Below are 23,544 nucleotides of genomic sequence, written 5' to 3'. Positions count from 1 at the left end.
TGGGCTACAAGCTAGCCCACAGGCAGGGAAGTATGTCTTACATGACTCAAACTAATTCAGAATGATGTCAAAGACAAACCTAAATATATGCATGGACATGCCCAAGAGGAGCATAATCTACACAGAGATCTAGCCCCCAATATGCAATACTTTAAAACAAGTATAAGGCACTTGCCAGTATATAGAACCTTATTATTTAGATCCTTTAGCCTTTATTGAACTAAACAGCGCAGCATGGTCAAATGGATGATTTACATAAACACGAGTTATGCAAGATCAAGTCTTCAAGGTCAACTGAAAAATAGTTTTCATCCATATTATGAAAAATTTATCTCAAATAACTCATGTATTATAATGACTTTCTGTATTTTGATAGTAACTTGTATGAGTATATGTTTCCTCTATTTGGTTTGTGGTGTGTGCTATGGAACCTTCTAAGTTTATGAGCACTGCTACAACTAAGGCTGATGAAGATTCTTTAAATCTGAAGTTAGTTTATTATATTTTCAAAAGGGGATGTAAGGAAGGAAAACAGAACTTTCAGAAGACAGAACAGAACTATTTTAATCTGATTTTGACCGACAGTAGTTTGGTAGGGGGCAGTTTGCAATAAAAGAGTAAAACTGATCACTTGAAAATATTTGAAATAAACATATGTTTAAAAATAAAATCCTATGAGACTTTTTTTGTCACTGTTTTTATAAAACCAGATCTATCTATGCTTCCATATAAGGAGAAATAGTTTTTTTTCTGACTGTAAGTCCATTTCTTGTCTTATAAAACAGTTCTGTTCTCCCTGAAGTTAGCATTTCCCTGGAGATCATCAGAATTTTCATAAGACCCAGTTTCCTTAACACAGATTTTAATATCAGTTTCTCTTCACAGGCAAATATTCTATCCTTCCCTTAAATCCTCTTACACAGATCTGTCAGTATAAAAAGATTCAACAAAACAAGGGTAATGTAACATTATTTATACAATCTAGAAATACCTCATTTTTAAGATACTCTTTATATTTTGTAGCATGCTCAAAATACTTTGTATGACTTATGGTTTCTAATTATATTTATGAATAAAGCTCTAACTCTTCATTTACCTTCCCTGCCTGTATATATAACAGTTTATGAAACAACTTGGCTTGCACTGTACTGAGGTTTTCTGAATGAGATTGATTTATGCCTATTTTATTTGCAAGACTGTAAAATCCAAAAGGATTTTTTTATATATATATATATATATATATAAAAAGAAAAGTTCAGCTAGGAAAAAGAGTTGAAAAAAATCACAACAGATGGAACCTGGCTTTATCTCCTGTTGAAAATTCTGTTTGTGAACGCTACAGCTTTTTCATCTGTTGGAGGCTTTCTTTGGCTGCCAGGCTGGAGGAACTTCTTAATTGTGGCAATGCTGCTTACTCTTGCTTTAAAAGCCTAAAATACAAAACAATACAACTGCAATAGAACAAAACAATACAATCATTTTCATGCTTTTAAGTTCCTGGCCTCAATAACATCCTCTAACAATGATTTCCACAGTCCTAGTGTGAAAGAGTTTAGCTTGCATTTTGCCACTTTTAATTCCATCGAATGTATTCTTCCACGTCTGTTATGAGACAGGGAAGATAAAAGCTTCTCTCCCTCTCTCTTACTGGGACCACATGCATAAAAATGATTTATCTTATTGTTTTTAAATTAATTGTACTGTAATTTGCTTCACAAGTGCATTTCTCAGATCTGTGTTTTCCCATATTCCATTCATTGTATTTCACTTTGTTGACTGTATTCCCTGACCCGCACTTGATTACTTCTGTATTCTACAAGAGGGCAAGAAACTGCCAAGCATTTAATTTCTTTTCCACAAACTTACTGGTAATGAATACGACTGTATTACTTTTTAATTTAATTACCTGCAACAAAAGGAACTCTGAGAGAATTGTGGGCACTTTCTCTTCTACTGTTAAGATGGCTTCAATCAGTTGGACATCTGCCCAGGTGAGCTGGTTTCCAACAAGAAAGTCATCTTTGTGGTCTTTTAAAATCTACAGAAAATGAGATAAGTTTGCATACATAAAACAGCATCTTCTAATCTCAGCTAAAAGGCTATAAAAAACACCTTGTAAGGTATGTGTTTCATATAAATAGAAAAAATCTGAATATTTGAGCAATGGAGAATACAGGTGAAATCCTTCTCCTTTGTCTTAAGGCACTGTACCTAGTGAATGTACTCAAAGCAGGATTAAAGGTTTCCAAAAGGAAATTTGTAGGAATGAGCACACTTCACTGACCTTTGATCAGACATATAACAAGGGAAATGTTACTGACAAATTATAACAGTAATATCAAGATATTTTGGAAGATATTTCATCCTGATGCTATAAACTGTCTGCATCTGGAAACTCCCTAGCTTTTTATACTGCTAATGACAAGTCACAAGAGAGTAATGTAATTTAGGAGTCATTTCTACTCCTCTCTGTTGATTGTAAAGAAATTCAGGGTCTTCGCAGGTTTGATTCAGTGCTCAGTTTCTTGAATCATGACAATATAGCAGTTATCAAAATGAGGCACTTAACGGTAGGCAATTTAAATACGGGTTACTGATAATAGCTCCCTGCCCAGTAAGACTATCAGCTGGAAGGAAGACTTATTCTTGTGTTTTGAAACAGAAAAATGGACATTCTGAATCCATTTCTTCTGTTTGTTCATTTAGTGACTGAGGGGAGGCAGACTGTACACAGGTTATCGGTTTCTGACCATTAAAGAATTCACCTTTTGAGGCATTTAGTGTAACAGAAGGTGATCCACTCTTCAGTACAGACAGACATGAAAGATTGTAAGTAGCTTGATTCAAGGGGAAAAAGGTCTCTAGAAATTAAAAAGCCAAAGATTCTTCTCAGTTTTGTCCCAGTACAGAGTTGATAGAGATATTCTTCACCTAAACCTACGTTTCAGCTGTATTTCTGCATCCCTGGACAATTTTATAATTTACACATATAAGAAAGTTACCACATTTCCATAAACATTAAAATAAAGAATACATAGAAGAGAGAAACTGTATGTATGGTATAAGATACATTAAAAGAGGGGGAAAGGTAGGTAGTTAGTCATATGTGCAGTGGGTCAGATACAAACCTCCACCACCTGCTCCTGTTCCCATGTTCTCAAAGAGAGGTTTTCAGTAAGAGTTTGATAATGGAATCTGGCTCATCTTGCCCAACTAGTTAGCAACACTATAGAGTTCAGTACTTGCTTCACAAAGGCAACTTCTTACTTACATATAAGCCTCTTTTCATCAGGCTGCACAATGGGAGGTTAAATTGGATGTACACATACAAACAACTGAACTGCCCTTGCCACAGCAGAAATATTGAAAGGAGGCTTTGAGGTACTTGTAAACCAGGCAATACTGTGTATGGTCTTTATAAACAAAGTAAAACATTTGCAACAGGTAAACGCACAATAAATACACTCATGTTAGAAAAGTGATGATGTGACTGTGTTTTTACTGCTTCTCCCAAGGCTGGTGCAAAGCAAATACAGGAATGTGTATCAGGATAGTGGTTTTTTTATTACCTTACACCCAAACATAGTTTGGTCATGATAGCCAAGTATATAAATCAGAAATAGTGTAATTGTACAAGGTAAAGAAAGATCTATGAATCCTCCTGTTAAACCCTTACTGTAGGTTTATATAAATTTCATGTTAATTCCTGCCTGGACCTTTACATCCGTGCATTTCTTGTCTCTAAGGTGCTTCCTGTGGACACTTTGGTAAGAGCAGAGCCCAAGGAAATTGGGAAGTGATGATTCATTTGAAAGCCCAACTAGTAGCCCATCAAGCCAGGTGCATTTCTTGTATATGAGCTTACCTTTCAGCAGTCTCACTAGTGACTCTTACCTTTTCATAAACTGGGAAGTATCTGGTTGCAGCTTTCTCACCAATCAAAGCAAGGTTCTTTTGCTGCTCCTGGGGTGATAACTTATGATGAACTCTGATCAAGTCCATCAGATCTCTTACTCCTTCCACATACATGTCTATCCTGAAGGAAGCAGTGAAGTGTTATTTTAAGCATTCTATTCTAACTCAAAAAAAAAATCTATGGGCTTGTAAGAAACTGAATGTTGTTTTATAGGGTATTTTAAACATTAATGTGAAACATGATTGGTATGTCATTTCCGTTGTTTTTCACTTGCCTAGAAGCAGGACTGATTCAGAAATCCTCTTGGTAATAAAATAAGCCTTATCTGTTCCACTACAGTAGCTGAAAGCTGAGATCCCTAGTTTTCTATATAGGAACAATCAGAAAAGACAGATCAATCTTTGGGGCCCAGGCCTGTCCACTTGTCTTCAGTAGCCTGTCTTGGAAACAAATCCCTCTTGCTTCAAGGAGGACCACGACACTACGCAACACTGAAGTCTTACTCTGTCCCTTTTGAAGGGTAAAAGGGACTCCTAGATCCTGGAGATGTACATGCTCCAGCCTCAACTCAGCACTGCATCATATTAGCACCTGTTACTATTAACAATGAGCTACGATGGTACTAGAAAAATAAACAATGTGCTTGTTTAATTAAGGTTAAGATACACACATTCAAAGCAGCTTTTCAAAGTAATCCAGAATAAACAGTTCTCTCCCGGGTCATCCCAAGAGTAAGTTTCTCCTACAACAAAACTGACTGCTGAATAATAGCAAGAGTTGAATAAGGTAGTTACTTCCTTGACAAAGTGAGCAGAGAGATGATCTGTGCTTGGACTAATGTGTGCAATGATTTGAGTAGGCGGGCACAGCTGAGGTCATGTGTGCTAAACTTTGGCTTCTAAGGCTGAAGGCTGAAGTGAACTCTGTCTCTTACCAGAAGGAGGATTACATTTCTATTCCATCTGCTCTTGTGTGTGAGCTTAGAGGTGCTCTGTTGCAGTATAGAAATTGATATGAAATGCAAAGTAGTAGTGGGTCAAGCAACACAAAGAAATTGGGACCTGCAGCATAACCACAAAATTGCTCCCAGTTTTGCAGTAAGGTTAGGAAGGGAGGCCTAAAGCTAGATACTTCATGGCTGAATGTCAGAGTTGGATGCAGAGTAATACAACCTTGATACTTGAAAATTTCCATTATGTACCAAAGGTGACATTGCCTTTTTTTGGATGCCAGCGCCATATTGGGAGCTGGTATATTATGATCGATTATCCACCATGTCCTTCAGCTCCTCCTCCTTAGAGTCCCTGCTTCCCATGTCAGTTGGAATTCAGCTGTACAGAATGTATCTTGTTTATTTGCTCTCAGTGTGCATCCTGATTCAGATCACTAGATCTCACACCCCCCACTCCTTATTGCCACTTTCTTTATCTCCTGCAAACTCTGCTAATTTTCTTTCAGTCCCATGACAAAAAAATGTTAAACAGCAAAGGGCCAAGGATCTAACTGCTGTTTTCAACTATCTAATGTGTAGTTATAGAGAAGACAGGACCAGATTCTTCTCAGAGAGGCACAGTGAAAGGATAAGAGGCAATAAACACAAGTTGCAGCAAAAAAAATTAGAGAATGCTTTACAGTGACAGTGGTCAAACACTGGAACAGGCTGCCCAGAGAGACTGTGAAATCCCTGTCTTTGGAAATATTCAGAACTTGGCTGGACAAGGCCCTGCACAGCCTGATCTAACCCTGAAATTCCACCCATGTTAAAAATCTGATAGCCCAAAGTACAGGTCCTGTCCCAACTCTAGACAGTGTCAGCCCACCACTGAGTTGTCTCACAGAACTGGAGATATAAATATCTGATTTCTGCTCTGCACTTGTGTGGTTTGTAGCACAAGACTGAAAGCATACCTAAGAGGTTAACTATGCCTTACAGTTCAGATAAATTGTCATCTGAAGGCACCTATTTCTTTCTATTGACTACAAAAGTAGCCACAGTTCAAAACTGAGCATCTAGTGCTCAGAGGTCTAAAGTTACTGTACCAGGCTCTCTCCTTCAGGTCCTTTCCATAGAGGTTGTACTTTCCTGCTATGTAGCTGAGGATGGCTCTGGTCTGCACCATCTTCATCCCATCAATCTCCACCATGGGCACTTGCTGAAACAACAGGGCTCCATCTAGGGACAGGAAAAAGTAACAACCTAATTCAAAGCCCACAGCTTTTGTACCATTGAAATGGAGCTGAGAGACACACCTAGTAGTTGATTGGGGCTGAAGTTTTACCCCATAGCAAATAGGATATAGGATAGCCTGGGGCTTAAAGCAATTTTAAATTTCAGAGGCATTGAAATCTGAAGTATGATGTCAACAATAAAATCTTAATTACTTGGGAGAGCTATTATGACTGAGTGGTATTCTATGTTCTATTCTCCTATTCCCTCTTCTATTCTCCTTTAGCTTTAAACCACTTCCAATAAATAAATAAATAAATAAAAAAGCAATGTCACACTCAAGATACATTTATGAACAATTTCCAAAGGATTAAAAGGTTTTTTTAAGCCTGTTACAGCTATACAGCTACTGATAACCATAAAAATGGTTTTATATGTTGCCATATGCAGACATCTTGGATTTTACAATTCTTGAATTACCATTTTATTAAAAAACAAATGGATAGTTTAACTCCTCTTTTTTTTTTTTTAATCCTAGTTTAGAAGGTGTAAATCTCAGCTGTGCTTGCCTCAGCAGCTCCTACGGCACCAGCTAAACTCTAGTCTCTGGCTTCCCACTTTTCAGCAATCAGTTAGCTATAGTCCACATTTTTCACAGAGATAACTTTTCAAATTGTATTTCTAAAGGGGTTGGTTTAAGTCAGGCCAGATGTCACAGTTGCTAGGAACTATGTATCAAAAATATGAGAAATGTAACAAATCACCTGTTCCTCTATCAGTTTTTCTACGACCCCTGTGGTAAAGCTGAGTATGGTGCTGAGTAGCCCACTGAGGACTCCCCTATTCCCTAGCAAGGCACCTGCAGTTGATGTCCATCTCCTAAGTGCCACCTTTGAAATATAAAGTTCCTCTTCTTGAACCTCAGAGAAGTGGCCACTGCACATGAGCATTAGCTCCATGGCCACCAGCAGGTCCACAGTAAAAGCATGTGGCCTTCTTGGAAACAGCCAGGGGGCAAATTTATTTGTGCCATAAAAAAGCAGACACTATTTATAGAAGGGAAAAAAAGAAGGGTGGTTGTCTGTACCTAAGCAGAGTCCTTTGATCATTTTGAGCTAATATTCCCTTTGGCTGAAAAGACTGTAGACTGGTTTACACAGTAGTATACAATATAAGGTAACTAAATCTAGTAGAAGTCATTCAAGAGTGTCAAACATCCTACCTTGCAGTAACATTTCATACCACTCTCTGCTTTCCAGAAATTCTTCTTCAAACTGGAAGGACAACAAGGTAAATTACAGTGAGTCAGGAATGATAATTCTCAGTCTGCAGCCACCTTTCTCATGCCCCTAAACACTGTGATAGAGATACAGCATGCTGTTACACACAGGCTGAAAGCAAAGGCCAGGAACAAGGACATTTCAGTGTTGAAAGGTGATTTTTATGGAGGCAAACAAAAACAAATTTGCCAAACCAAAAAAATATCATTACTTTAAAGTACAATGAATTTTTTTAATCATGCATTTTTTTTGCCATACTCCAGCAATAATAACAACCACATTGCATAGCAAGCACTGTGATTATATGACACAAAACATGTAAGAAGATTTGCTGGGAAATGTCTTCACAAACCTTTACTGTCAATACTGAGAGAAGCTCAGCTAACTCAATCCATTTGAGCCATTCAACTTGCTAATTTAGAAACCTCACCTCAACACCTGCAGGTGCCAACAGCCACCGTATAGATTCCATTCGTCCTCTTCCATTGAAATAGTGAAGTTTAGGTTTCTCAGACATGAATTAGGTTTCCAATCTCCTGAAAATAAAAAGGGATTAGAAGCTCTGATAAAAATCAGTGCTGAATGTGTTTTTTCCATGAGGTGAAAAACATAAGGATTGAAAGTGGTATTGGAGGACAGGTATACTATTTAAAGCATGCAGTTCAAAGTGGCCGAATCACTCACTACTGAGGTCAGAGTTTACAGTCTTTAGCCCCGTGCAGAGAGGCTGTTTTCAAGCTGACCAGGACACCTCTGCCTTCTTTCTGAAACTGAATTTTGTTAGAGGTTTCTGAACATTTTTTCTTTCAGGAGTCAGAGAAATGAAAACATGTCTAAGTTTTAGTGTATGATAACCAGAAGTCTATCTCCAGAACACAGTAAAGGGAGGCAGAGCCATACAGACCCATAAAGAGAGGAAAAGATTTTAAATCAAAATGTTTTAAACTCTTGGTTTTGATTGCCGATGGTCTCTTTTGTTAACTCTTACTTAATTCAAAGATTTAATGAGCATTTCTGAATGCTTGTTATGAAAACCTCTCTTCATTTTCAGGCCAGAGATGAAATCCCACAACATGTGTCTGCACCTTCCCAAAGAAGCCCTTCAGAAACATTTCAGAATGACAAATTGGAATACTGAAAATGTCAAACGATAAACCAACAAACGATCTTCCCCCTCCCCCCTTCCCCAACAAAAAGTTGCAGGGTAAAAATATTTCCTAGAAGTAGTGTGCTAAGTGTTAATGCTCTCATTAAGTTACCAGGAAGTGGTTCTCTCTTCTGTAGCAACTACTTTTCACTACTGTATAAACTTTGGATCAGTGGATTTTTAAAGACGAAACGAACAGAAACCAATGGACAGCAACCAGCATTACATGTTATTTCCTCAAAATCACCAGCTATATAAGAAGTACAGGATATCCGAACTGGACCCTGAAAGTCTGAGTGAATGTACCTGTTCTTCTGATGCACTCGGGCTGAAGGTAAGCCTAGGGAAACAAACTATTCTAGGCATTAATTCTCATCCTCCCTTGGCATACTAGCTCTCCTTGGTGTTTGAAAGTTCTCATTTGGCTATCATGCAAAACAAAAACAAACAAAAAAAACCCTGCAGTGCTTGTCCTGATTTACTCAGAGAAATCCCTCCCACCTCTATCTACCCTTCTGGCTGCGGCTCAGCTCTGCCTAGACATTTTGCTCTCCAGCACCTATCAGTACACACAGAATAAACCCCAATGAAATCCTGCGTTCAACCCTTTATTCTTGTACTGAAGCCCTAATTGATCATACAAGAACACCATTAAACCATCTTGAAACGTGGGAGAAATCAGTTCATCTGAGCTACAAGACTCACCTTAAGTCCTCTCTGAATTGCCTTCTTCAATGAGGAAACGTGCTCAGAGACTGAACTTCCAGAAATTTATCTTTGTGGGAGGAGCCTCCAACCACATCAGGTAGGGAAGAAAAACTCCAGCCCTGGCAATAAATGAATGTTGTCCTTTGACCTCTGCTTAACTGGAGGTAGTGAATATTTCCCTATAATAGCTGGTGACAGGGCACAGAAGCATTGTCTGGAGTGTGCCAGTTATTTCAAATAAATATGTTTTATTAGGAAAATGTGAGTTTTTCTTTTCTCTTTCATCTTCTTTGAAGCTTATGATTTCATTTTTTATTTCCTGGACAGTGGAACAAACAAAACATGGATGATTTGGGGGATTTTGTGTGCTTTCAACTGTAGGTAGCACCCTTCATTACATTTTATGCAGTTAATTTTATTATTTTGCTTTAAAAATTTCCAAAAGCAAAAAATGGGATTTATTGCAGAAAATATGACAGCATGATGGAAGTGTGTGTATATGTATATACACAAACTTTTTTAAAAAATATATAAATATATATATTCATATATACACATACATACATATGCACAAATTTTTGAGGTCTCACACTTGCATTTTCTTTTGCAGGAGCTTGTAAATCACCACTGTATCTGACCTACACTGAGGGTTCAGACGATTTTGCCTATTTGCAGTGATGATCTTTTGCACTGTTGTCATCTAAGAGTACGATTTTATGAGTATGTTAATTACTATACTCACCTTATGTATTCAGTATATCCTGGCAGTAGTTTCATAAATGATTAAGCTGATCTGCAAAGCTGAAAGCAGTGCTATTAAGAAGGTGGTCATATACTCTTTCTGGCTCACAACCGCACATTCTTACCACCTAATTTGTGTTGGCACCAGCAATCTAACTGACTGTATGATTAACTGTCTGAGTCTAAAAATTAACCCTTAAAATAAGAACATGTAGAATTTTCAATTGGATCAACTCACATTGCAAACAGTAGGACAAGAAAAGCTGGGAAGGAGGCAAGGGATGCCTGTCTTTTTTTGGTGACAGAGTAGCCATAATTTGACTGTAAAACCACAGCCTAAAAGCACAAGATAAACTATTCGGTACAAATAGGAAGTACACTTAAGACATCAGAAATGTACAATCCTTGCAGGGGATTTTGTACCTTTACTACTAACCATAGAAAAATCCTCAAGTGCCTGCTGTAAGCAATGCTAGGGAACCCTTTTGTCAGTTGGTCAGACTAGTTTTGCCTGAATTTGTCGTCTTCTTTTTTTCTTTTTTTCTCCCTCCTCTCTGTTAATCCTGTACTAAGGTATGAGGAAGTACCACAAGAAGCAAACAGACCTGCAAAATCCCTATGAATAGCTGGCTTTTCCTTTACTCCTTCCATTTCTCTTTCTCTAGCAGAGGTTTCCAGATTCCTTCCCCTGCCAGTAAAGCAGTCGGTGGCAATGCTCTCCAACCTGCCTCAGTTCCACCAGGCAGCTTGAGTTAATCTGTTACTTTTACCTGAGGAGAATGAAGGATACTCACATGAACTGTCCTGTCAGATGATTCAGATCAGAGAAGAAGTAGTAAGCTACTCACTTGGGTAACATCTTCAGCTGGCAATACTGAGTCTGAAGATGGCTGTTCACAGCTTGCTTTCTTGCATGACCCAAATAGTAATGTTCTGTTGGAGTTAACTGCAACCTACCAAACCACAGGCAAACACAATGGACAGTAATCTATAAAGATCCTGTATTGTTACCAGGAACCGTAACCTGTTCTAAGTCTACATCCTGCACCCACTATTAGATCAATGAGAATTTTCCCATTGCTTTCAATGGAATGAACCCATAGTTCTGCTGACAGCAAGTGTTTTTAGCCAAAGCTGCACCCTGTCTTACCACACAGGACTACAATTCTCACTCCCACTAAGCATAACTTATGCCTGGCTATCAAGATGCTGCTGCTGAGGGCTGATTTGTACATATATAGATCTTAATACAGCAGCGGTTGAAAACAGACTCAAATCCTTCTTGCAAAATACATCTGAACAACCTAAGATCTAACTGTTTTGGGGACATTTAGGAGTGAGACTAATCCTAGAGCTAACATATGGTCTTAATTAATTATGAGCCAGGAGATATTGGGCCTGTGATGTTGGGAAGCATAGGAGAGATAGCAACAAACATTCTGCATATTCTCTTTGCTTACTACTAACTTGAAAGCTGATAACAGAACTAAAGTGCTCTGATGTGCCTTAAAAGCATTACCAAAGTCAGCTAATGATCAAGGTAATTACTACTAGAGTGCTATACCAGGACTCAGGGATACTCAGTACAAGGATATTTTACACATTAGCTAGCATATACCAGGCAACTCCTGCAGACTGATAGCCTTTAAGATCCCTTTATTTTCCATTGGGTTTACAAAAAGCTTAGATCTAAACCCCTCCCCATTTTCCCTAGAATTTGGAAGATCGTGATAATAGTCTATAGACCTGTCATTCAGTACAGGCTAGAAACAAAACTGACAAGCCTGTGTGTAAATATCCAAATAAGAATGATTACGTCCTTAAAAATCTCTGTCCATTCCTTCCAGTAACGAAGGGCTCAAAGCAGTCCTTTGTCCAGCACTACTAATCCTTGTGGAAACGTTCCCCAAGACAGGAGAATGACAAGCAACATATGATTCAGCTCACCCTAAAGCAGACAACTACCAGCAAGGCGGCTCTGTTGTTCTCCCTGCTCCAAAGTGTCCATTGACCGGGCTCAGCTCCATCTCCTGACTGTGAGCACCTTGTGACAGCTCAGGTGCCTTATGCCAGCTGCTACAGAAGGCCATGAATCTCCAATAGTTCCTACATCACATCATGGAGCCCTGTGATGACAGCATACACAAAAATGGCTGTAGATGTTACATGGAGGCATGCACTAGCTCATATATAGACACTTCACACTTAGATGTTGTCATCTCAAATCAAATTGAGAAGTTAAAATAAACAAAAAACCCACAGAACAATAAAGCAAGTTCTCACCAACCTTCTCTCACAGAATAAACAGAGATCTACATCAGGAAATGACCCATCAGTTGGGCCAGAACTGGAGTGTTACAGCATGTCTACTTTAGTGGTCTAGAACAGGAGCATGCTTTTAAAATGAATTTCCTGCCTCTGCTTTGGTTTTCATCACAGAGTGATCCTGGAGTGCACAAACCAAACTCCTTTTGGATGAAATTGAACTGAAAGATGTGCTCCAGGAGTGCACCTAATGCCCTTCAATGGGCCTTCAGTCCACACAACCACACTTGAGCCAGGCTGAAGTAGCCACCCCCCCACCCTGCCAAACACACACGGTGTTGATGCCAAGTGGTCAGTATCAACTGTTTTGCAGTTCAGTTTCATTTCTACTGGCCACAGGCTGCAAACTTATTAATGACAAGTATTGGCAGACAATCATTTGTATCTCCTAGAGGAGCACTCACTCAAACAACATTACACCACAAATTTCCTCATATCCTGGAGAAAAAGTTCAGTTAGCAAAGTAGTTAAGGTCAACAACTACAAGTTTTTTCAAACTCTTACTATGCCAATTCAAGATTAAGCTATGGATTAAACTGTAATTGCAATTGTTATTAAGAAGGCAGATGACAGATGAGCCAGGCTAGACTGATCTAAACCTTGTGTTCTTGGAAATGAAGGAAAAGAGTTCATAGAGCTGAGGACTGTACTCACTCTCAAGATGACGGGATTGATGAGTTCTCAAGTGGGCAACTCATTTATTAATTATTACATAGAAAGCATATTCACTGCAATACAAGAGCAAGAAGCATCTCTTTTTTTCAACCTATAGCTAACAAGGAAATTAACAATGGCATTAGGGACTGAGCAGAAGTCTTTTTCTTGTAAACTGTATACCATTAATATAAAACTATAACAGCAGATATGAAACCCTATAATACCTTCCTACAGAGCAGCTTTTCAAAGCGTAAGTACAGTTTACCCAAGACGGTTGCAATTCCTTTGTCAAGTCATTTGTTGAAAACACAGATTAAAAAAAATAATAATAACAAAAGAGCACATTTTGATTTTGGCAAGTATTAGAACTTAGATACTAAACAATCGCAAAGCTGGTATAATTCCTATTTCTGCTTCACATCTCCATTCTCTGGTTTCTAAATAAAATGAAATGACTCTTCATGAATATGCCCATAGCATGTGAGCTAACAAAAAAACCCTTCATATCAAGTATAAAGTATTCTCTAGGAGAAGTAAAAATGAGGTTTGCAAGCTACAACTTTCATTCATAAGCGGAAGACAACATGACCACATAAGAATAAGAAGTTTATTGAATAGAAAAGGTCCTCTAAATACAGCAATTACAGCATTATACAGCAATGATATTTGTCAGTCAGATTTTGTACTTTTTTTTCCTGCTGAATTAAGAAACAACTTAATTATGAAGGCACAATACAGACATTTCAGGCAAGTCATTAATGTCCAACAGACCTGGAAAGAGAAGCATCTCCCTCCTACTTTAAAAGCTATTTGCTTCATTTTCCTACAACTATATCAAAAAATTCGTTAAAGGCCTGAAACAGAACCCATCATCATATTGTAATCTGATCTGGATCTCCGAATAAAGTCCTCATATCTACCAGAACGTACTGAAGCTGTCAGACAGCAACTCACACTTCTTTCTCTTTCGCTTTTCCCCCTGCTTCCAGAAAGTTTCTAGGAAGACTTGCTGCCATTTCAGTCCCTTAAAATTACTAGAAAACACTCAAGAAGAATGAAGGAAAAAATAGGCTAATAGTAAAGTGTTATGAAAAATACTTGCATATTGCATTTTGTGTGAGAGAACATGAGATACTGTTAATTTAACCTCCTTTTGAATGTCCCTACACCTTCCCTGTGGAGTTTAATTACGCATGTACAATCTGATAGTTTTCTTAAGCCAAGCACAGTTGTTGTTTTAGATAGCCATGCTAATTTGCTTTCATATCAATACATCCAGAGAACTTTTCTCACAGTCTCCACATATTTATCATCAGGAACAGGTTTTCTCTGGCTTCCTGGTTCTAGAAATTTCTTGATTGCAGGGATGCTGCTTATATTTGCTTTAAATGCCTAAAAAGTAAACAAGTACATGGTATTTAAAGATCAGAATGTAACACACACCCACAAAATAGTTAGACTGATTTGTGTAAGCAGAGGATTTAACTGAAGAGGGCACTATTTAGTTGCAATACAACCCAAAAAGTGTCTATGCTTAAGGCTTGCGTGAGCCAGTCCAAGACTGACATAGTGGTACTTTTCCCCTCAACTTGTGCATCTTTGTGCTTGTGAAATGCAGCTGGCGTCAGATCATGACAAGCAGAAGGGGATTGCTCTCAAAGTGAACAAAAAGGAAAAAGTCAACGTGGTTACACTGGAAGAAACACCATCTGTGCAATATTTGCACTGTTCATGCAGGTAAGTACTTACTCAAAGCAAGATTAACTGTGGGGATGCTATGAAAGAACATACTTCAAATGTTAGCACTGCCATAAGTGATTGAAGTGATAGCAGAGGAAGAAATAGGAAATACTAAGGCTTAACCACACTGCTGCAAGTAAAGACTACATTTAAATACACTTATCTAAGTGTTGCACATTTAAAAAGTATTGTTTGATGGAGTCTGATTGTACCATTTACTCAAATGATTTTGGAGGGTTTTTTTTAAACACTTCTAGGTAAATAAGACATATTGTATGGACACTGAATGTTTATGTTAGCATCCTCACCTACACAGAGTGCTTCAGAAAAACTTCAGTTCCACTCCTGTGGCAAGAACACTAGGGAAGAAGAACAGGTTGCCAGCTTTCTATGTTTCACTGTGCTAATATTCTTTCCAAGGATCCATGTCTTGATCCCTCTATCCTTAGGGTGTTATCAGAAGTGCTGAACGGGTCAACAGCAGGAGAATCTCTTCCCCAAAGTGTGATTAATGTAGCTCTGGTCTTAACAATATTTCCTCTACTGATCAGGCAGTTCCAGAGAGCTATCATTAGTAGTTTCCCCAGTAACAGTAGAGACTCTTAATGATTTCTGTAAATGATGCTCCTGTACTCGTTTCAGTCTTCCTAACCACCTTTTCCTTACACATTCGTTAACAAATTGCTTGTTGAAATAAGACACGAAATATAGTTTTAGCCATGGAGGAAGTTTACTCCCCTTTACTCCAAACTCATAATTTTAAAAAGTAATAAAACAGCCCTCTTCTGTCTTGTATTGATATTGAATGAAGTGGAAACAGTTATCTGTTGTTTCAGATGTGTACTTTATACAAATCACATCTTGTGATCTGAAAAATATTTTCTACTGAAAGGTATCACAGAACTAGTGATGGGACAGAAAAAAAAAAGTCAGCAGGGTGGGTTTCTTCAGATCTATACAGGGATTATTCTAGAAAAGAATGCATTCTCCAGATGAAGCCTATTAGGAGGCTCTTCCTAATGGTAGCAGAACAGGACTAGAAGGAAAGAAGTGACAAACATTCTTGTTTGTCCATGTCCACACGTGACAGACTTTGAGGGACCATTTGTCATGTTTCCAGCCATGTAAGTGTGTTGTTAGTGTAGCTACCTGTAATCGAGGAAACTCGGAAAGAACATCCGATGACTTCTCTTCTACCATTAAAATGGCTTCAAGAAGATGAACATCTGCCCAGCTAAGACGGTTGCCAACAAGAAAGGCCTGCCCACGATCTTTCAAAACCTGCAAGCGTTACGAATGAAAGAGTTTAGATGTGGATAGTCAGCCCTGGCTGATGTTTTCAAAATGCTCAGGTACACCTTCCTTCACAATACTTCCTGTGCCTACTCTTCTTCTGACCTTTTTCTCTCTCACGCAGCTAGGGATATTATTAGTCTTGGAGATGTGGGTTCACTTCCTGCACTCACTGATCATTTTATAGATTATATATGAGAAATCCTCACAGTAGTGATTTAGAACCGCAGGGTTTCTCTTACCCATCCTTCCTCCCTCCCCCCTAAACTCATATGTAACCCTAAGTACTGAACTATGGGGTTAGATACCTCCTTGGTTTTCTCTCCTTTCCAGACTAATAAATCTTGAATTTTCTGTATATAGTTACAACTTCAATGGGAAAATAGATTGATCACATCTCTTTTTACATTACCTAAAGCTTTTTGGCTAGGACACAAGTGGAATGCAGGGGAAAACTGAACTCCATTGACCATACTTAGGACTAGTGTTTTAACCAACAAGCTAGCATTTAAGTGGGAAACTGCCCTCCCTTCAACCTTTAAAAGAGTGAAGCAGCTATTTCTGCCAGATCATCCTGTCCGTGTATGTTAAGCTTGCACTGAGAGCACCTGTTGGGTCCAATCTCTCAGAGGATCTGTTAGAGAGACACCAAGATCCCAGTATGGCTTATGCAGCAGACAGTTCTGACTAGAACACTTCAGCACCAGGAGCTGCTCCTCCATCTACCTGGGGAACTTAAAACACTGAGAATCTCTGAGACTCGCTGTGTTACTGTAGTTAAAAAGCCATGTAGATGTATCTGAAATGTCAAAGATGACAATTAGCTATTTTAAAACTGCGATAACTTTGCAATGGCAAGTTATCCAGTTTTCTTTTTCTTAAAAAACAGGAAGTTGCCATTTAGACTTTACACAGACATATTCATGTACTTGTTAGATCAAACTTTTAAGTCTACAGGGATATTTGGATCCTTCAGTCTGAACACTGATATTGCTCAGCCCATAGAATCTCACTTAGGAATTCCTGCATTTAACCTACCACCTCTTCTCTCATACTGCTTTGACCTCCCACTCATCTCTCCAGCCTGGTGACAATATGACATCCCGGGTTAAAGTACTGTACTGATTCTTTCCCGTTTCCTTTGCTTTTGGTAAAATAACCAGCATTCCCTTTGTCATTATTCCAGAGCAATAGAAGGAAATAATGCTCCTACATACCTTTTCATAGGCTGGGAAATATCTGCTTGTGGCCTTTTGAATTATATGGGCACATTCCTTCTCTTTATCCTCAGCTGATAAGAAGGGAAATCTCATAATAAAGCCCATAAGGTCATCTGTTCCTCCTACATACATATCAATTCTAAAAACAAACAAACAAACGCACACACACACCACCAACTTAAATGAGAAGGCACCTTTATAGGCAAAGCACTTTCCTAGTCAGATTTGTTTTGTGGTAGTAAAAGTTGAATTTTTTTCTACCAGGGAAAATTATTTTTTTCAGTTAAAGAGTAAACAAAAAAAAATCTCAATCTCAGTCTCACTCGTACTTGTAGCATTGCTGGTGCTTCACTTGTCCCACTGTCCAGGATTAATTCTAAACAGGATTGTACAGGCATTAAAAATCTTTAACTTCAAACAGCAAATGCTGATATAAATCCCTTCAGAATCACTAAAGGGAGACACATAGTACCATAAGGTGATTCATTCTGAACTAGTTTAGTCATCTAGATGAATCCCACCTTTAGGGTTTTATCCCAAGTCTAAGTGGTGCCAAATAAACTACAGGCTGATGTTTTATTAGAGCACTGCAAACCACTGCATCAAATATTTTTACACAAACATAATCTAATTAGAACAAATCAGTTGGCCTGCATCCAACAGAAGCCTGTCACTCTCACTAGAAGTTATGTGTGTCACTGAGGCACACAGGCGATACCCTGGGTGTGCTAGTTAACAATTAATTCTAGATGTATCTAAACTACTATAATAAATTCAAGAAGAGTAGTACTGTTACAGTACAGGGCTCTCTCCTTCAGGTCCTTCCCATAGAGGTTGTGCTTTCCTGCTATGTAGCTGAGGATGGCTCTGGTCTGCACCATCTTCATCCCATCAATCTCCACCATGGGCACTTGCTGAAACAGCAGGGCTCCATCTAGAGAAACGGGAAGTCACACATTATTGTACTGGATCCAATAACTCCATATCAGATTTCCTGCTGCTTTCAGGAGAAGGTGTTTACTTTTACAGCAAATTTGCTGTGAGTAGTCCTTATATTATACTGTGGAAGGTTTTTTTTTTTTTTTTTAACATGCAAACAATAAATTACAATGGTGCAAGACAAATTAAATTGAAGAGCAGAATTACTGTGGATTAACAACCTCACTTAAAACAAAAGGTTCACTAAGTTGCAGTCTGGACTGTGTACAACAGCTTTTATATGGATATTGAAATACAGTGGAGATAATGACTCTAAAACATATAAATAAAGAACATCTAATTCTAAATAAATACATAAAAATATATTTCTGTTCTACTATTTGAAACACAGTTGAAGCAAATGCCAGATTTCCACGTCTCCCTTATAATGAGTATCTAAAGCTAAATTAGGACATTCAATGAAGCTTTAGGATAAGCCTTTGCAAGTTGTTGAAATCCAGGGTAAATGTGTGGGACCAGGTGGGATGCGTAGAAGGGAATAAAATTCATATGGTAACTGTATGACACCGTTTTCCTCATCAATGAGGATCTGATGAATTCTGACAAAAGAATTTCAAATACAGCTTGGCAAATGCTCAGGGACCATGACCTTTAACCAGCCATTTTATAGCTTAGGCACAAAAACATTTGCTATGGCCCATTTTCAGAAGTAATCACATGTTCTTAAATCACCTAAAGTGAATTTTCATCAACAGGAGGGGCAGCAGTGGACAAAGGGAGAACAGAACAACTGGAAGGCCTGGAAAACGCATTTAATCTTCAGTTGTGCCTGTCCACACTTGGGGAACAAAACAAAACAAAACAAAACACCAGTGCCCTGTTCTCCCCTGTTCACAGCTCTCAGTTTTACTTCCCCCCCTCCTCTGAAAGTCCCAAACGCAATATCAAACACACCTTATCTGAGGCTAGAGTAAAGCCTGCTCACACTTTTCTTGAGGTTTCATCTGGACTCACCTTGCAGGAGCTTCTCATACTGTTCTCGTGTTTTCAGAAACTCTTCTTCAAACTGACAGAAGAGAATAGGGAAGAAAAGGAAATGAGCATCTTGTAACCTTTCAAAGATTAGGCAAACCTGTTAAGCATCATACAAGGAAGAGAATATACAGCATGGTTCCTTCCATTTCAGGTATGGTTCTGAAGGAGAACATGCAAGGGGCAGAAGCACTGGCAAAACCTCTTGGTCTGCTGTATTTGGAAGCTGCTGCTACAGGCAACTCTAGCAAAAAACTGGCAATAGGAACTGGAGTAAGGATGGTTTAATTAGTATTCGACAGACAATTTCATCCAACACACTTGACCTAAAGTAGTAATATTGAATAGGGGGCTAGGCAATACTGTTTACTATGCCATCTTGAACACTTTTTCTTTGCTGGCTACTAACTCAAGTGATCTGCCTCAACGACAAGCTTCCAGATTAAAATTGAAAATGCTAAAACAAACCTCAACCCCAGCTGCAGTTAACAACCAGCGAACTGACTCCATTTTGCCTCTTCCATCAAAGTAGTAAAGTTTAGGTTTTCCAGCCATGTCTTCAAACTTCTTGTCACCTAAAATATTTATATGGAGATAACAATTTAATAATAATCACAAAAATCTGACAGCAGTTGAAGTAGTAGTTCACAGAAATTTAAGTTAATTTTAGACTAAACACTTCAATAAAGTTTTGGTCCAAACTGATTTGGTTTCATTGTTGCACAGTCAAATCACAATAACAGTGTTTCATAATTCTTTTCATTCCCCCAAAAGACAGAAAGTGCAAATACCAAGTTGCTACATAGGAGATAACTGAGAAAATAAAGTCACCACTAAAGAAATCTTTAAAATCCTTCAGGAGAAAAAAAAAGTTTTAGTGCTAGAGTTTCTAAAACAACCACTGCTAAAAGCCATGTTTCAGTCAAAGAGGGGAAAAGGGACTATACAGCTTTTTCAAGTCTGACAGTCCTCGTATCAAAGAATGCCAGAAGTATCTAAAGACTAATTCTACACATAATTAGATGAAGTATGAGAATGTGTTTTCAAAAGTTCTCACTTTTCTTTCTAGCTCTGGTGATCCAGGATAAGTAGGTGATCTAGGATAAGTAAGAACTTCAAAAGAGTGACCAATTTCTTCTGCAAGAATCCAGATTAAAATACAAAGATTCAGATTGTTATACAATTTACCCTTCTACTGGTCTCATTTCTATTAATAATCTTTATTATTAAGCATAACTTTATAGACTTTTAAGTTGCTGAAGTCTACAATGCTGCTTTGAGAGAAGAATTTTAGTTCTTGAACGACTTCATAAACCTTTTTGTTTGTTTTAACTAGACTAGTGTTTTGGTCTCAGCAGGAGTTGGATTCCATTGTAGAGCCATAAGCCAAGGGAACATCAAATTTCATCGTACAGGTATGTCATACACAGAACTGCATAACAGTAACTCCTTACTGCAACTGCGAATGTTTTTCCTCCGCAGGGATATTCTTTGTCCCTCCAAGAATTTAAGCCTGGGAAAGGGTCTGTTGGCATTTGAACAATAGCCTCCAGTTCACAATGTTTTTGCAAGAGTTCCTTCATACCAGGTGGGGGGGGTGGAAGGCGACCTTTGAAAGGCCTTGAACACAGAAGCAGCACTAGGCAAGGCATCTGCCTGTTTATTAAATAGGCACAAAAAAAAAAAAAGACACAAAGACTTCAGCTGACCACAGGAACAAATGAGCAAGGCTGGTCAGCCCTTCTAGGCAGCTCAGAGACCTCCTTCTCTTCTCAGGTAAGTCACTGGGAATACGAGCATTGCAAAATAGCATCTGCACCACTAATAAATAAAAAAGTGCATGGGGGGGGGGAAAAAAAAAGACTGAAAAAAAAAAAGGTATCAGAACGAACTACATAAGCTTCATGAAAAAACAAAAGGCAAAGACCTGACAGATGCTTGTCTTTTAAATACGTGGATATCAGCAGGCTTTGAAGCAAGCCGTAACCCCTTGGTTCCTAAGGCTGCACCTGCCATGCAGTGCTGCAAGAGCAAGGAAGTCCAATGGGGAACTGAAGCAAGCAGCGATCAGGCTTTTTCCTGCACAGTGGATGGCAAACCTGATTTTGACTCACGGTGCCATCCCCTCTTATTCCGACAGAGACTGATGAAGCTCGGCTAGCCCAGCAGGTGAAGAGAGAAACTTGCAGGAGGGAGGATGCTAACAGCCATACCAGAAGCCATCGCTCTCATGCCACCCATACGCACCAACAGCACAGCAGTGAAAAGCTGATTTTCACTTCACACATTCAGCAGCCCCCAGCTGCTCCTTTCTGCTCCAAAGCGCACAAGACCAATCTGGAAGGAAAGTCCCCTACTGACCACAGGGCTGGTAACAGCCTCCTGGGCCACCAACTCCAACCGCTGCCACTGGGGACAATTTCTCCACGGGTACAATATAAAAAATGATTAGGTCATTAAGCAGGGAACCATCACGTTAATTATTTAGGGTGGGGGAGGGCCTGGAGGCAAAGAGCAAAAGAAAACAAACTGTCACTAAGAGATCAGAAGTGCTAGAGTAGGCAGGTTTTCTTCAGACCTGAGGTAAGAAAGGCCTGGCCTCACGGCCGGTGACGCCGTTTCCAGATAAGATACTCGATCAGCGAGCAAAACCCGGCGCGGCCTACAGTACCTCGTCCGAGCGCCAAAGGCAGCTCGGGCGGCGAAGGGAAACAGGAACCCGCCGCCGCTGCCGCCCGCCCGGGGGCTTCGCCGAGCCGCGGCGGCCGCCCACCACGCCACCCCGCTCCCCCTCCCCCCACCAGCCGGACCGGACCGGACCGGACCGGACCGAGCCGCCCGCGCACGAGGGCCGCCGGAGCGCGCCGCGCGCGCACCCACCTGCGTCCAGGGCCAGCACGAACCACTGCGCGCCGCCACCCGCTCCCTCCCTCACCAACAACGCGGTAGGCGGTGACGAGCAGGGCAACCGCCAATAGGGAGTCCTATATTTGCATGTTACGCAAAGGCTTCTGGGAGAAAAATGTGACTTAAAAGATCGGCAGCGTTGTTCTAACCTTGCTCTAGTTTTGACAGATCCTGTTTGTTGGGCAGAGAAAAACGGTCTCGTTGCAAAGTTCTCCAGCTTCCGGCCTATAAACAATCACCCTAACAAGAAAGAAAAGCGGTATTAGGACCTTCATATAGCGCTGCCGCCGCAGTTACTTTCGGATGTGAGGGCGATCTGGCTGCGACATCTGTCACCCCATTGATCGCCAGGGTTGATTCGGCTGATCTGGCTGGCTAGGCGGGTGTCCCCTTCCTCCCTCACCGCTCCATGTGCGTCCCTCCCGAAGCTGCGCGCTCGGTCGAAGAGGACGACCTTCCCCGATAGAGACGTACCGTTCATCGGTCAAGGGTATACGGTAGCTGCGCTCCCCTGCTAGAACCTCCAAACAAGCTCAAGGTCCATTTGTAGGAGAACGTAGGGTAGTCAAGCTTCCAAGACTGCAGACACATCCAAGTGAGGCGCTGCACGTGGCAGTCTGCCATTCTTTTCATACTGCAGAGCCCTACCTCTGCCCAATGCTGCTTACTGAAGCAAAGTTCATTCAATAACACTCCTACTAGTAGGTTTTTAATATTATCATTCAGAATTATTTATTAGCTATTAAATCAATTTTATCAAGAAAATTAACATTGAGGCACTCAAGTACAACAGCGATATTAAACAGGAACTTCCTGATTATCAGACATCCCTTCTTGCATAGTACTTGCTTACACTGTTTCTTATTTTGCATGATACCTTTTTGGGGGAGGTGGGGGTGTGGCAAATTCTAATTAATTGTAATTAACATTCTTCCAGTCACTGCTGGGCTCCCTCAGTTTATCACTTCTCCCACCTGTGAATTCTTGAGTACTGTACAGCCAAGATACTTATAATCTAGAATACTTACCTTTTTCATGTATTTCTTCACAAAGTACTCGTCTTAATTTAACCACCATCTAGTTCTGCCCCTGCACAACTCAGTTCAAGGCTGCTCAAACAGATCGTAAAAGGGCTGGGTGTGTTGCTTACCAGTTGTCTTCAGCTTCTACTGTCTTGAAAGCAGGGGCAGAAGGGTGAGAAATGACGCTTGCAAGATGTTATGGACAATTGTATCCTTCTTCCAAGGTGTTATGCACCTTTTATTTTCATTCCATGTTTCTCTTCATTTCAGAGAAGTCACCACCCAAGGACTAATCTACTAGGAGTATACAAAGCTCACAACATACTGCATAAATTCCATGTTAGACTCAAACCACACAGCCAAGTCTCAAGAGTGCAGCTTACAAAGAGGTACTGCACATCTGAGAAGACACCAAATGGGGGGGGGTGGGTGAGTGTTTTTAAAGAGCCA

The 23,544-nt window shown here is 39.7% G+C and overlaps 2 protein-coding genes across 3 annotated transcripts; both read right to left on the bottom strand.

Annotated features, from left to right (window-relative positions):
* Nucleotides 1–1,277: 1,277 nt before the first annotated feature.
* Nucleotides 1,278–9,484, bottom strand: LOC106493243 (glutathione S-transferase-like). Its single transcript, XM_067294201.1, has 7 exons — nucleotides 9,216–9,484; nucleotides 7,794–7,899; nucleotides 7,306–7,357; nucleotides 5,957–6,089; nucleotides 3,895–4,036; nucleotides 1,907–2,038; nucleotides 1,278–1,430 (listed from the first exon to the last, which is right to left on the bottom strand). Exons 2-7 carry the CDS (start codon nucleotides 7,878–7,880, stop codon nucleotides 1,305–1,307), a joined length of 672 nt encoding a protein of 223 aa, XP_067150302.1. The 5' UTR covers nucleotides 7,881–7,899; nucleotides 9,216–9,484; the 3' UTR covers nucleotides 1,278–1,304.
* A 4,046-nt stretch (nucleotides 9,485–13,530) lies between these two features.
* On the bottom strand, nucleotides 13,531–22,132 carry LOC106493251 (glutathione S-transferase 3-like). 2 transcript variants are annotated; one of them, XM_013953264.2, is made up of 7 exons: nucleotides 22,046–22,132; nucleotides 19,634–19,740; nucleotides 19,148–19,199; nucleotides 17,996–18,128; nucleotides 17,192–17,333; nucleotides 15,831–15,962; nucleotides 13,531–14,333 (listed from the first exon to the last, which is right to left on the bottom strand). In XM_013953264.2, the coding sequence occupies exons 2-7, from the start codon at nucleotides 19,718–19,720 to the stop codon at nucleotides 14,208–14,210; spliced, it is 672 nt and encodes a 223-aa protein (XP_013808718.1). In that variant the 5' UTR covers nucleotides 19,721–19,740; nucleotides 22,046–22,132; the 3' UTR covers nucleotides 13,531–14,207. The 2 variants fall into 2 exon arrangements, with proteins under 2 accessions (XP_013808718.1, XP_013808719.1); XM_013953265.2 differs by lacking the exon at nucleotides 22,046–22,132 and adding an exon at nucleotides 20,620–20,633.
* Nucleotides 22,133–23,544: the final 1,412 nt, after the last annotated feature.

The sequence above is a fragment of the Apteryx mantelli genome, chromosome 3, assembly GCF_036417845.1.
Source record: "Apteryx mantelli isolate bAptMan1 chromosome 3, bAptMan1.hap1, whole genome shotgun sequence".
NCBI classification, from domain to species: Eukaryota; Metazoa; Chordata; class Aves; order Apterygiformes; family Apterygidae; genus Apteryx; species Apteryx mantelli.
This window is presented reverse-complemented; position numbering and strand designations above follow the sequence as displayed.